The 14,289-nt window shown below is 40.8% G+C and overlaps 1 protein-coding gene across 1 annotated transcript in view; it reads right to left on the reverse strand.

The window, feature by feature from the left end:
* Positions 1–13,960, reverse strand: part of LOC145414384 (uncharacterized) — a 175,556-nt gene extending 161,596 nt beyond the window's left edge. Inside the window, exons 1-5 of the mRNA XM_080283922.1 lie at positions 13,814–13,960; positions 12,734–12,806; positions 8,100–8,323; positions 2,631–2,849; positions 101–244 (exon numbers count right to left, since the gene is read on the reverse strand). Of these exons, the coding sequence (XP_080140048.1) occupies positions 101–244; positions 2,631–2,849; positions 8,100–8,323; positions 12,734–12,806; positions 13,814–13,885 (732 nt within the window). The 5' untranslated portion in view covers positions 13,886–13,960. The remainder of the gene's footprint in view (positions 1–100; positions 245–2,630; positions 2,850–8,099; positions 8,324–12,733; positions 12,807–13,813) is intronic.
* Positions 13,961–14,289: the final 329 nt, after the last annotated feature.

The raw sequence follows: 14,289 nt of genomic DNA on the forward strand, positions 1-14,289 counted from the left end.
AGAAAGATTTTGATGCAGACATACAGGAAAAGAATTCTCTGTCCATATCATAGCAAAATGAAAATGTATAAAAGCTGTACAGCACACATTTTGTACTTACAAAATTAGGATTGATTCCTCCAAACAGTACCATCGGTCTCTCCATAACTCTGAAACCATCTGCTGCATCTAATTTCATCTTGATACATGCATTGACATAAGCATGGGCATTAACAGCTCGAGGGGTGATTTTGTATGTGCGGATCTGAAAGAATACACGGGTCTCTGTGACGGGCATAATAATGTTACAAGAAAAGAGTCAACTTTACTGCCTGTCTGTCAACTTGCCTGTAGTGCCACACCCACTCAGTCACCATCCAATACTGAAGGACAGTCAGTGTGAAATTTATGAATAAATATGAACATACTTAAAGATCACCATTTTATCAATAGCAAGAAAGTTACCTTAACCAATTACAGGTCACTGTGAGGAGATGGTGTGAATCTACAGACAAGTTGGCTGGTGCAGAGTACAATGAATTTTGAGAAACAATGATGAAAAACTGCTAGTGATCTTTTTGGACAACACTACATAACAGTGAGATAATAAATCACTGGGCTTCATATACAATTTAACATGGAATTAGATAAAGGTGCCAGTAATCCAGTTCAACAATAACGAAACAGACATTATTACAGTGATGAAGCTCTGATTTCAGTAATGTGGGAGTAATGATGAAATACCAAAGGTTACTTTACTATGAAGTGCTGAAAAAGAAAAAAAACAATAATGGAGTATCCATGTCAGCCTTCTAAAAATAAATAAATATATATATATATATATATATATATATATATATATATATATATACAGTATATATATATCATTCATTCAACATCCAATCCTACATTGCCCCAGGAGAAGCGTAGGAGCCTGGGGCTAGGCAAGTTGGTCAAACATTTAAGATGAGAGTGACCAACCTCACTCATCCCTGAGTGGCATTACGTAAACAATAAACCCCAACCACCCCCTGGATATAAACCTTCACCGGCACAATCCAAAATTTGGTTATATGGTTACCACCCAGCATCGTAAATGGTTTCCAGGTGTACAGAAAACCATTTGGCTTGTCACTCAGTGTAGAGTCACCCACAGGCTGAAAGAAGAAGAAACAATGAAGGAAAGAAAGACAGAAGAGGGAGTGTAAAATCACCCGTAGGCAGATGAATGAGGAAAGAACAAAGGGAAGAAAGACAGAAGAGGATGGAAGAAAAGAAGGATTGACGAGAGGAAAGGGCAGACACCCAAGAGCAGCACTACGTCGAGTGAGTGGATGGTGAGCGCCTCCACCTATATATATATATAAAGCTTCTGTAAACACAAAAACTTATTTTGCCAATATACATGGATAAAGGAGGCACTCTTGAAGGATGGGGTATGGAAGGATCCAGAAAGTAAGGAGAGGGAAGGAATAACCAAGACAGAACTATCAACAGCCTTCCCAGAAAAATGGGCCAGATACTCATTCACACATCATTCAAGCCCCTGTAATCCTGGCTCTCCCACACATGTAAAATCATCAGTACATGTTCTTTGGATATTATTCTTTATAAAAGGATTTCACATTAACTGCCAGAGAGTCAATTCATCAATTAAAACATTAAAACTATGCCCATCTATCCATTCATCATCCAATCCTTTTTTGCCCTATAAGGAGTACTGGTATACATTTAGGGTGAGGGTGACCAGCCTCTCTTGCCCAAGTGACACTATGTGAAAAATAAACCCAAACTAACCCTTGGAAGTAAACCTTTGGAGAATCCAGTTGGTGTGTCTTTACCCACTAGGTGTCATTTGATTATATGGTAACCACCAACACAGCAAATGGTTTCCTGGCTTACAGGAAACTGTTTAGCTTGTCACTCAGTGTAGAGACAGGAAGGCAGCATTACATCAAGTGAGTTGATAGTGGATGTCCTAACCTATCATAAAACTACCAATCCATGCATCATCCAATCCTACGTTGTCCCACGTGAAAGCGTAGTAGCCTCGGGCTAGGCAATTTGGTCCTGACATTTACGATGAGTGCCCAGCCCCACTCATCCCTGAGTGGCATTACGTGAGCAATAAACACCAACCACTCATTAGATAAAAACCTTCACTGGCTCAATCCAATTGGAGTGCCTTAATTACCCACTAACCCACCAGGTGCCATAATTTGGTGCACAGTAAATTGTTTCCTGGTATACGGGAAACGATTTGGCTTGTCACTCAGTGTAGTCACCCAAACGCAAGAATAGGAAAGGATGAAGGAAAGAAAGATATAAGAGGGAGTTTTAAGTCACCCATAGGCAGAAGGAAGAAGAATGAATAAAGGAAAGTAAGATAGGAGAGGAAGGAAGGAAGAGAGGAAAGGGCAGACACCCAAAACAACACTACATCTAGTGAGTGGATGGTGAGTGCCCCCATCTACCACCATCCATCCTTCCATCCACCATCCAATCCTACATTGCCCCATGAGGAGCGTAGGAGCCCAGGGCTAGGCAGTTGGTCCCAACATTTAAGATGAGTGAAATCTTATGTAGAATAAAGAGACAAATGCGGCACAATACAATACAATAAATAACATCTAACATATCTAGTGCTGTACCTGCACATTAGGATCCATGGGAGGAAGAATGACAGAGTGAATAATAGTTTTCGTCATGTCTGTTTCCAGGAATTGCTTGAGGTTGACTTGTGAGGGGGGGCTGGAGTCGGCATGATGAAGCACAAGCTGAGCATCAGCCACCAACAGAGTGAGGAAAATATCGGAGGGGAATTCACGATGTTTGTGTTTCAGCATCAGGTTTCCAGCCCAGCTACCAACCTGAAATAATACATGAGCACTGCGATATTATAAAGGTTACACCAACTTGAAATAATATATGTAAAATATGATACTATAATGTTTACACAATGAAGAGTCTTACTGGTAACCTACTCACATTTGGTAAAGCTGCTGCCTGGGATATACAAGTCTAGCATAACCTGTTTTGTCTCCACAGTTCACAAGTTTTCCAAATGTGGGTAAAATTCTTCCATCTGAACAATTAACAGCATTGTTATATTATCATGTGAAAGTCTAAAGATCCTGTATCATACAACAGACTTACATAAAATCTACTGTAATAATAAAATACTGTACAGTACTTTAATATAAAACAGGTTTACAATTCATGTCACAAATTTAAACATACATACTTGACAGAAACTGAACTTGTATGACTATTCAAAGGATAATAGGTCATACTTCACACAAACAAATGTAAAATCAAACTGCCCTCCAAATCCTAAAGCATTTAGGCTGTTTTTTTTCTTCTTTTTCTTTTTCTTTTTTACATATTTTTCATCTCTTCAGTTTGGTGATGTAATTTCTTTTTATTCATCCTATCTATAGACAATTTTATGCAGATTAGGAGGAGAGAGAGAGAGAGAGAGAGAGAGATGCAGTTTTAAAGGGATTCATGGGAAACAACTTCTAAACCCTTCTCTACAATCTCTCTTTCTCTAAAGCCAATAATTGTCAAAAGATAGCAAGAATCAAATGTTGATCATATACTCAGACAGAAGGGGCTACGTTCAATCATACTTGACTGAGACAGAGATGTGTCATGTTGTCATGGTTGTTCAATCTGTATATGAATGGGGTTATAAAAGAGATACAAGGTAGGACAGTGGATGTTGGTGCAGCCCTAATGAGAGAGGGCATTGTCTGGAAACTTCCTGTACTGTTGTCTGATGATTATAATGTACTATTACATGAAGATGAAGGGGAACTGCAAGGACTGGTGAATGATTTTGGGAGTGTGTGTGAGAAATGGAATCAAAAGGTGAATACAGGGAAGGGTAAAGTAAAGGGAAGCGTAAAGCTATGGTCTTCCAGAGAAATTAAGTCAATGAATGTACAAGAAGGTTGGATGATGATGAAATGGAAAATGTGAGTGCATTTAAGTACTTGGGTAGTGTGATGAGTAAGGATGGAAATTTGGAGGATTAAGTGCTTGAAAGGGTACAACAGGGAAGAAAGGTTGCTGGCTCTTTAAAAGCAGTGATAAGAAATAGGGAAGTGAGCATGGAAGTAAAAAAGTCGCTGCATGACAGTACTGTGATACCAACTCTAACATATGGAAGCAAAGCTTGGACCTTGCTGGATGGGCACATGCCAAGAGTGAGAGCTGTGGAAATTAGTTATTTATGAGGTACAGTAATCCCGCATATTTTGCGGTAGTTACGTTCTTGTAACCCCCGCGAAGTCAATTCCGCGAATACTCTATTAACAATTGAATCTTACACTTGTGTCCACCATGCTGCCCATCACACAGTCCATGTTCATACTGATTGCGAGACAATTCGCCGTCAGACAATTCCCCATCAAAACATGGACGATTCCCCTTCAGAACAATTCGCACCCTGGACGATTCCCCGCCATTCTATAAATATACTAATCAATACTTTTATAAATATACTTATTATTAATTAATCAATACAATATACTTATTAATTAATCAATACTTTAATAACTGTATTTCAGGGGGATCCAGCAAAGTCAATGTTCAGTAGCGTAGGTTCTGGATATTATTTATTAGTTGCTCCTTTAGTCAATAATTAACTTGTTTCTTCCTCGCTATAGTTGCCTTTGAATTATATTCTAGCGTCACCCATAGCTATCTTCATTAACCCTTTAACCGCGGGTGTCATTCCAGAATGACGTTGCAAAAACTGGACCAAACCGCGGGTGTCATTCTCGAATGTTTGTGAATATTTTGAATACCCCGCGTTTTTTCCGTGCGCCAATTGTTTCAAGGGAGAGTAGCTATTAAGTTCTTTCACTCCAGCCGACCCCCACCTCCCTCTTCCCCCCCCTGGGGCCCCACCTCCCACCCCCTGGGCCCCCCACCCCACCCCTGACCAAGCGCGCATCAGTATCTGTCCAGCTGTGTGAGTGACAACACATGTTGATGTGGCAGTGAAGTGCAGGCAATTACAGTGCCTTTTACCTGTCTCAGTGAACACAGAGTGGGTGTTTATCGTATGTGCAGTGTTCATATATGTTTATAGTATTATTATCAGAATGTGATTGGCATTTGGTAATGGTGTGTGAACGAAAAATAGTGATTACAACACCGCTGATGTGGCAGTGAAGTGCAGGCAATTACAGTGCCTTTTACCTGCCTCAGTGAACACAGAGTGGGTGTTTATCGTATGTGCAGTGTTCATATATGTTTATAGTATTATTATCAGAATGAGGTTGGCATTTGGTAATGGTGTGTGAGCGAAAAATAGTGATTACAACACCGCTGATGTGGCAGTGAAGTGCAGGTAATTACAGTGCCTTTTACCTGCCTTAGTGAACACAGAGTGGGTGTTTATCGTATGTGCAGTGTTCATATATGTTTATAGTATTATTATCAGAATGAGGTTGGCATTTGGTAATGGTGTATGAGCGAAGGTAATGATGTGTGAGCGAAAAATAGTGATTTTACACCCCTCACTTCTAACGGCACTGCCCGTCCTGTGAAAGTCAACAAAGTCATGAAACCTACATCAATGGAAAGCTGAAGGTTAGTACTTTCTAATGGTACCTTATTTCTTTCTCTAGCTTTATTCTGTGCAGAGTTATTAAGGTTTAAAGGTTTGTTTACATTTGGCTGAAACCCCCGCAGGAGAGGACAGTCAGACCAAAACAATACCCGCGGTTAAAGGGTTAATGAAGGCGAATTGTTTTGTGTTTGTTGTGACTGCGAATTGTCCCGAAACCTCCATACTCATCCCGAAATACCTTCTTACAAGATTGAAAGCACATACTCCATTATGAAGGAAAAACGTAAACACCGTACTGTAATACACAATTATCTACACATTTATTCACAAAACAGTACAAAATAAAAAGATGCATTAACTGGTGATAGCAAACACTCCCACGGTCGTTTCTTAGATTGTCCAGTAACACAATTTTCTCTGCTAAGGTCATAACTTTTCTTGATCGTTTTGTCACTTTGGAGTTCTTACTAATTGTATTATTAGCCTTTGGTGAGGCTGGCTTACGTCCTGGGGCCATGTGGAAAGCAAGTGGGAGGCAAGAGGCTCGTATCATACTGCGGTTACAAGTACACCACACACGTGAGGCAGTCAGGCGTGGACTGAGGAAATGGAGGAATGCGGGGCAGAAAGCAGTGTTGCCATATCCAAACAACGAAATTATGCTAGGGCAATGAAAAAATTATGCTAGATTGAGCAAATTTGTTCCAAGTAAAAAATGAAATGCTAACTTGAAGCTAAATGATAAAATTCTATACATATTCGTGCAACATATTAATTATGTATTGTTTACTATGAAAATATTAAAATGAACCTACATACAGTAAGAGGATAAATATTGGTTTTCTGCCCATACTGCTTTTTCCCACGAAACTTACGTTTTTCTGATGGATTTTGATGTGATTCATTCGATTTTGAGCATAATTTCCGTCAGAAATAACCAGATTTTTAGATATGACCCCCCCATCCCCCTGCAATAATGGGGGATCTTTGAGGAATCGGAGGTTATAGGGAGGGGGGGAAACACAGAAAATGGTCATTTCCGACTGAAAAGCTGAAAATCGAATGAATCATACCAAAATCCATCGGAAAAACCTAGGTTTCATGGGTAAAGTACAAAGCTCAAACTTATCCTAACCTAACCTAACCTAACCGAACCGAACCTAACCTAACCTAATCCAACCTAACCTAACCTAACCTAACCTAATCCAACCCAACCAAGCCCAAACTGAAAGTAACCAACTATTCAAACATCTTCTTACCGTATTCGTCTCTCCCTCCCTCCCTCTCTCTCTCTCTCTCTCTCTCTCTCTCTCTCTGATTTGTGGCTTTTATAAAATTATTCCAAAAATATTCCATTCCATTCTATATTATGCTAGAATGATTCTAAAACTTCTAATATGCTAAAAAATATTCCAGACTCGAAAATTTGATCAAAATTATGCTAAAAGAATAAAATTATGCTAGATATGGTAACACTGGCAGAGGGGCCGCGGGAAAGGGACAGAGGGTGGCGTGAGTATACCGCGCTACAATTGGAAGCTACGGGAATGTCAAATTTTTTGTTTTCTGTATATTCAAGGATATTTTAGTTGAACTTATTAATGCTACAAAAATCCGCGAGAGGGCAAAACCGTAGACAAAAAATCCGCAAAAAATGCGGGTTTACTGTATATACATATGGAGCTGCATGGAGAGACAGACTGACAACAAGGGAAGTGAAGGAGCACTGTGGTGTGGATGTGGATGTGATAGAAAGAGTTAGGAGAAATACTTTGAGGTGGTTTGGCATGTGGAATGGATAGAAAGCAAGAGAATAACGAGGAGAACGTATGTGAGTGAGGTGGAGGGGAGGGGAGGGGAGCGAGGGAGAGGCTGAGGATGAGATGGAGGGATGGAGTGGAAAGGTATATGGGAGAGGGGTGTGTGGGCTGGGGGGAGAACGGTGAAACGACGGGGGACAGGGCTACGAGGAGGCGATTTGTTTGTGATCACCCCTTACATTAAGGAGTCTGGCAACAGACAGACAGATACTTGATCATCATCATCCTACCCCCTCTTCCCACTTTTGGATGGGGTGAGATAGGGTCCACAAAAGTAGGGCGAGAGAAAATTTAACGGAGAAGCTCTTCATAGTACGCCAAGTGAAATGGCCCAAACATTTTTGTACTCAACATTCAAGCCCCAAGAATCTTGGCTCTCTTCATTGGTGAATCCACTGAAATTCTGTTCTACAACCGACACTCAGGTTATTGAAACTGTATCATATTTTCTTCCAATCTATCTATCTATAACCAGATGCCTTAATCCTTGAGTGGCTAGTCACAAAGTGCATCCAAAACATCCTGTTCTCTGCCATCAGAATGTCCTCCCTCCAACTCAAAACCACCCTTATTCAATACCTCTCTACCCCACTCCACCTTAGCCTACGGCTTCCTCTCCCCTTCTCTCCCTTCACCACATTCATAGATACACTTCTAGTCAGTCTCTCATTCTTCATTCTCCCATTAAAAAAACAACTCTATGCACATGTACTGACATTTCTGATGGATACGTTGGCCACTATTTGCCAGTGTGCAGCAATATGTTCCAGATACTGGTAGCCAGGCAGGTCAGCAGCAGCACGGGAGAACACCTTTAAGGCTTCACTCATGCTCACATTGGCACCCATCTCTAGCGGCGGTCCCATCTTCACACGGTACAGCTCCTTGATGCCACCAGTGTTGATGTACACGTTATATGGACCATCATGTTTGTACACTCCTGGACAAAAACAACACACCACGATATTAATTCTCTGAGTACTGGTGCATGCTAAATGATAACAACCTGTTACATTTTACCCAATTCAAAGTTTAGAGATATGAGACTAGACTACACTAGTCCAGTAGAATACATTTAAGGGTAGATGACCACTGACACTGGTCTGCACTGCTGTGAAAGACCTAACTCTACTCTGCACAGCTCATAAGCACCATTAGTGTTGATGTACAAGGCATAGATCATCACAGACCACCATCATCCAGACCTCACCAACTAACGATGGGGATGAGGTAGGGTTGAGAGGAAGATAAAGCTTGACAGACTGAACACTAACCAAAATTTGCACAACTGAATAGGCCACACTCATTCACTCACCACTGGAGCTCCTAGAATCCTGGCTCCACCTCACAGGCACACATCATTAACCCCTTCAATCTTTGCACAAAACAACACACCATTAACCCCTTCAATCCCTGCACAAAACAACACACCATTAACCCCTTCAATCCCTGCACAAAACAACACACCATTAACCTCTTCAATACCTGCACAAAACAACACATCATTAACTCCTTCAATCCCTGCACAAAACAACACACCATTAACCCCTTCAATCCCTGCACAAAACAACACACCATTAACCCCTTCAATCCCTGCACAAAACAACATATCATTAACTCCTTCAATACCTGCACAAAACAACACACCATTAACCCCTTCAATCCCTGCACAAAACAACACAATTAACCCCTTCAATCCCTGCACAAAACAACACACCATTAACTCTTCCAAGCCCTACAAGAAACAAAACAACACCACACTGTTACCTCTTTAAGCCAAGAGTCTTAATTCATTCTTGACTGCCTCACCAGGAACATACAAACCCAGGGCCAGGCTACCCAGTCCAGACATTCTTGAACGGTGAGAGTAAGGAGGTTTAACAGGGTGGAGATGACATGGCTGACAGAGACAACAGGAGAAACAGAAGCTGGCACTGCTTTCCACCACCATCTTTGTTCAAGAAGCAACCTGGAGTCCAAAAGCTTAATGACTACCACTTTACTTTATTGTACTTACAAGATTTGTTCAAGGACTTTATTTCCGTCAAATGTTCTATCTAGATTCACAAATGCAATAACTTTATAGAACAAAAACAACCACTAAATATGCAACATGAAAAAAGTATTCATTCAGCATGAAAGAAGAAGAAGAAGAAGAAGAACACGAGGAGGAGGAGGAGGAGGAGGAGGAGGAGGAGGAGGAGGAGGAATGAGTTTTATTTACTGCAGATGATTTTTCATTTTATTCTTACCTCGAAAATCAGTTCTTTAATGTTTAGCTGCTGATGAGATCATAAACTATAAGTGTGCGGCCACACTGAACGCAACGAGCGGGGAGGTGAGCGTCAATGTGATGCCTGTCCAAATAGGAAGCGGCAACCTTGTGGGCAACAGATAGTCAGAAGCATGCCTATAGTGAAATGTCCATTGCACAATTCACTACCTACTGAATTATATTTCATAGATTTAAGTATTGAATAATAAAATTGTCCATGTTCATTACATATATACATATACACATACATATAGTATATACACTTATCTGTTTATTAGTTTTAGACTTACGGTGTAACAAAGGGAATAGAGCAATAAATACTAGTATGAATTCTAGACATTAATGGTCTTTTATAGGTTTTCTAACAACGCTGGAACAAACGTTACTTAAGCAATCGCATGACAAATGCTCAATTATAATTTATCATTTGTCTGAAATTATTCAGATATTTTCCCAGTGTTTCTTCAACATGCCAGTATTTTTGTGGAGTGGGTCACTTGGGTCCCACACAGCTCTCCTGTGGTACACGGCTCCAATAATAATAGATGTTCAGTAGACATAATTACCAGAACCTAACCGTAGCAACACGCAGTACAGTACACCCTCATTATCGACGGGGGTTAGGTACCTAAGATACCCGTCGATGCCTAAAACCGTCGATACCGATTTTCGTCTGGTCAGGTACCCTTTATTTATATATTTTAGTATCCCTTCAATCACTCGTATGTAATATGCAGTTTAGTTTTAGTGTTTCTTAGAAATAAATTAGTTAGGCAATTGAAAAACTGAATATCATAATAAAACTACTTATATTAAGTAAAGAATTATGGAAAAAATAGCATAATCTCTGATGTTGATGCATAGTGGTCGTACACTGGACCTCAACTTGTAATGGCTGCTGTATCATCACTTCTCTCTCCACTTACACCTCTCTCCATCTAAAAATAAAAGGCGAAACCAGCAGTTGTAGCCATCCATATGTTTACATAACCGAGTGTGTAAAAAAAAAAAAAAAACGAAAGCAGCAGTGGTGGTCATTCATACGTTCTAATAACTGAGAGTGTGAGGCAAGTGTTACGTCAGATCAGCTGTTCGCACCGATCTTCACAACACACGCCGGTGCTGCTAGCTCATACCAGAGAGACCACGCTCTCCTATTTACTTTCATTCTCAAGAGCTTCCTTTCATTCTTGATATTCCATTTCTCCCAGACCTAAATTTTCACGACTGTATGGCAGTTTATGCTATCAAAGATGAATCTTAGCCTAGCTTTCGCTAGGATCTTCTTTTAGGAAAATTCAACTCTCCTTATGCTCGTATATTTCATATTTAATCTCTGCCTAACTTTTGCAAGAAATATCCTTTATTGACAAAAAATCCAACTCGTCTTTATAACAAATGATACAGGAGCATGGGTTTTATCATATGTCCTTCTGCATTACCACATAACAGCACAGACACACGATCTTTTGCTGCTTTAAAGCCTGGCGCACTTTTCTCCTCCTTCAAAATGTACGTTCTTTTAGGCATTTTCTTCCACCACAGGCGTGTTTCGTCCGCATTAAACACTTGTTCATGCCTGTACCCTTTCTCCCTTATAAGTTCAGCAAAGTCACGTGGGTACGATTCTCCTGCTATCTGATCTGCTGAAGATGCTACACCAGTCATCCTAATGTTATGTAGGCCATACCTTTTCTTAAAATTCTCAAACCAGCCCTTGCTGGCTGCAAATTTCTTTTGCCTAGAAGCACCAACATTACTAGGCCTATCACCATCGTCATTACTTTCATCACCATCGTCACTATTTTCACCTGCCTCACTTTCATCACCATTATCTTCACCAACACCACTGCTTTCACCAGCAAACCGAGCATATAGTTGTTTTGCTTTGTTTCTGATGAACTGGGAGTCTAGCGGCACGTGTCGACGGTTTAAGTCCTCAGTCCAAATATTCAGTGCCTTTTCCACCTTCACCAAGGCATCATCTCTCACATGCATCGTTACTTTAGCCGATCCTGGTGTGCACGAAGCTAGAGCATCTTTAATGTCTTTTTCTCTCCATTTTATGCCACGAACACTGGACTCATTCATGCCATACTCGCGACCAACCGCTGCATAGCTCATTCCACTTCTAAGTTTTTGTAATATTTCGTTCTTTACTTCCAAGGTAAGTACTTTCCTTGCTTTCTTAGCTGCCTTATTTCCAGCTGGAGTGTTACAAGGGCACTTCGGAGCCTTGATGATCGCGAGAGCACGATAGATGTGGCCGAACACGATATGAGAATAACAGACAAACGTGTACTGATGCTGTTGTTTGTTGGGTCGGCGGGAACATGCCGCAAGCAGCCAGAGACACCTGGCAGGATGGTGCGCAAACTTGCTAGGAGGTGCCAATACAATTCTTTATTTTTTTATTTTTTTAATAATAATAATTTAACTCCCAGGAGACAAAAAAACCGTCGATAATCAAATCCGTCAATAAAAAAAACGTCGATAATGAGGGTGTACTGTACCAGCATGAATGAATGATGATGCAAATGCCTGGGGAGTGGGGGTGTCGCTAGGCAGTGCACGACATTTTGGAACATGCTGCATCGCGTAGCGACGAGCGTGGAGGGTAAGCGGGGCAACAAACCTCCCCATTCATTCAGTGTGGCCACCCACATAATATTTAGTGTGTTTCATCCTGTCACCTAATCCCTCCCCGCTCAAGTCGCCCCGCTCGTCGCGTTCAGTGTGACCGCACCCTAAAGGAAAGAAGGGAACTGTAATAGATCATACAAAAGACAGAAGAATCACCCAAAGATGACGACGATGATGATAAATGGTGACCCGACGACCAGATCACAAGAAAATCAAATCATATTCATCATCATCATCATTATGCAGGCCTCCTTTCCCAACCAAAGGTGGAGTGAGGTAAGGTCCACACAGCCAGAATAAATAAGCTTCATAGAATTAAATACTAACCAAAGTTTGCCCAACAGAATGAGCCACACTCCCATTCACTCACCATTCAAACCCCTGGAATCCTGGATTGACCTGACAGGTCAAAAAACATTCATGATACAATACCTTGGCCTGTGTTGCCAACAACGATGCGCACATTTGCACTTGGTTCAGTTGTCTTCAGAATGTTCAAAATGCCCTGAAAATAAAAATTCAAAATCAAGAAGAGCCTTTAAAGTAAAAGAAAGAAACAATCACTTTTCTTTTAATATATTAACTCCACCTTATCTTGGTTAAGATGTTTGCCCTTTTGTATTCTATTTTCCAAAGTAAGACAATAAACAGCCCACTGCAGATTTTCATTAGTAGCAGCATATTCTAGTGTTTGTCTGACCCTACACCTTATCACTCAAGATGGGGACACTGCAATTTTATGCCAAGTTAAGGTGAAGAAAATACAGTTCCTTGTAACACTTTTTGCTGCATTTTACAACCATTCTACTCGTCACTCCCATTAATTCGATTTCTGAATTAAGTCTTTCCACCTACCCTCCAGTTTTCTCTTATTTGCTACAGTTCTTTGACCTTGGCAGCCCAGATTTCCATCCCTTTCAGCTTAAAGAAAGAATAAGACAATATTATGACTACATCCTTTCCAGAGCACTGCTTTGTAATTATTAGCTAACATCACATTCCTACACTGATCTATTGGTACAACTCGGCTAATCAAAAGGAAAAACCACTTTCATCCCCTACATCTTCATTTCCTTTTCCAAATTCTTTCGTATATTTTCATATCTTTCATATTTACATCTCTGCCCAAGGCCAAGTAATCATCAGAACGGTGAGTTTTTAAGTGTTCTGAAGGTATTGCTATAACCTTTTCATCTTAATCTGGCCCACATTTCATCCTTCTACAGTTTATGTCTCATAACTAAGTGGTTTTATGTATGTTTTCCATACAGCGTGGGTCAGATGTTCACCAAACAGTACTCATCCACCTTGCTCGGACCTGTGCCAGCTCTCTGTAATAGCTACCTCTAGATCTTAGGTCAGTACACACCATTTCCTCCCATGTGTTCCTTGGTCTACCTTTCCTGATACTACTCCAATTGTACATCTTGTCACCCAGGTCCCCTGGTTCATCCTCTCAACATGTCCAAACCACCTCAATCTTTTCCTTTCAACTTCTTTCCTGATACTTACATCTGTGGTGTTTGGCTGGTACCACTGAATGCCTCTAGCACTTAAATGTAGCTCCTCCTGCTCCACCATCATATCAGAACCCAATCCATTCTCCTCCACATTGCAGTTACTGTCTCCGTTCTTGGCCCCACCACATGACCCATTACACACTTCTCCAGTCTTCTGACAACGTGCTTTATATGCATCCTGAAATTTCAGAGCAATATACTTAATAGCACTTGAAATGATAACATCATCACCATCATCATCATCATCATCATCATCATCCAGACCTCCTTTCCCACCCTAGGGCAGGGTGAGGAGTAGCAACATCCAGACAGCTCAAGTCTGCCCAATCCAATGGGCCACGCTACCGATCACTCATCATTCAAGCCTCTGGAATCCTGGCTCTATCTGATACGTCAAAATCATTCCCACATTCTGTACCTTCACATAAATGTATCAGACAGAGTCAATCCAGATGCTGTCATGTTAAA

Source organism: Coenobita brevimanus, chromosome 99 (genome assembly GCF_032717465.1).
Source record: "Coenobita brevimanus isolate Jiangsu-jjx chromosome 99, ASM3271746v2, whole genome shotgun sequence".
Classification (NCBI taxonomy): domain Eukaryota; kingdom Metazoa; phylum Arthropoda; class Malacostraca; order Decapoda; family Coenobitidae; genus Coenobita; species Coenobita brevimanus.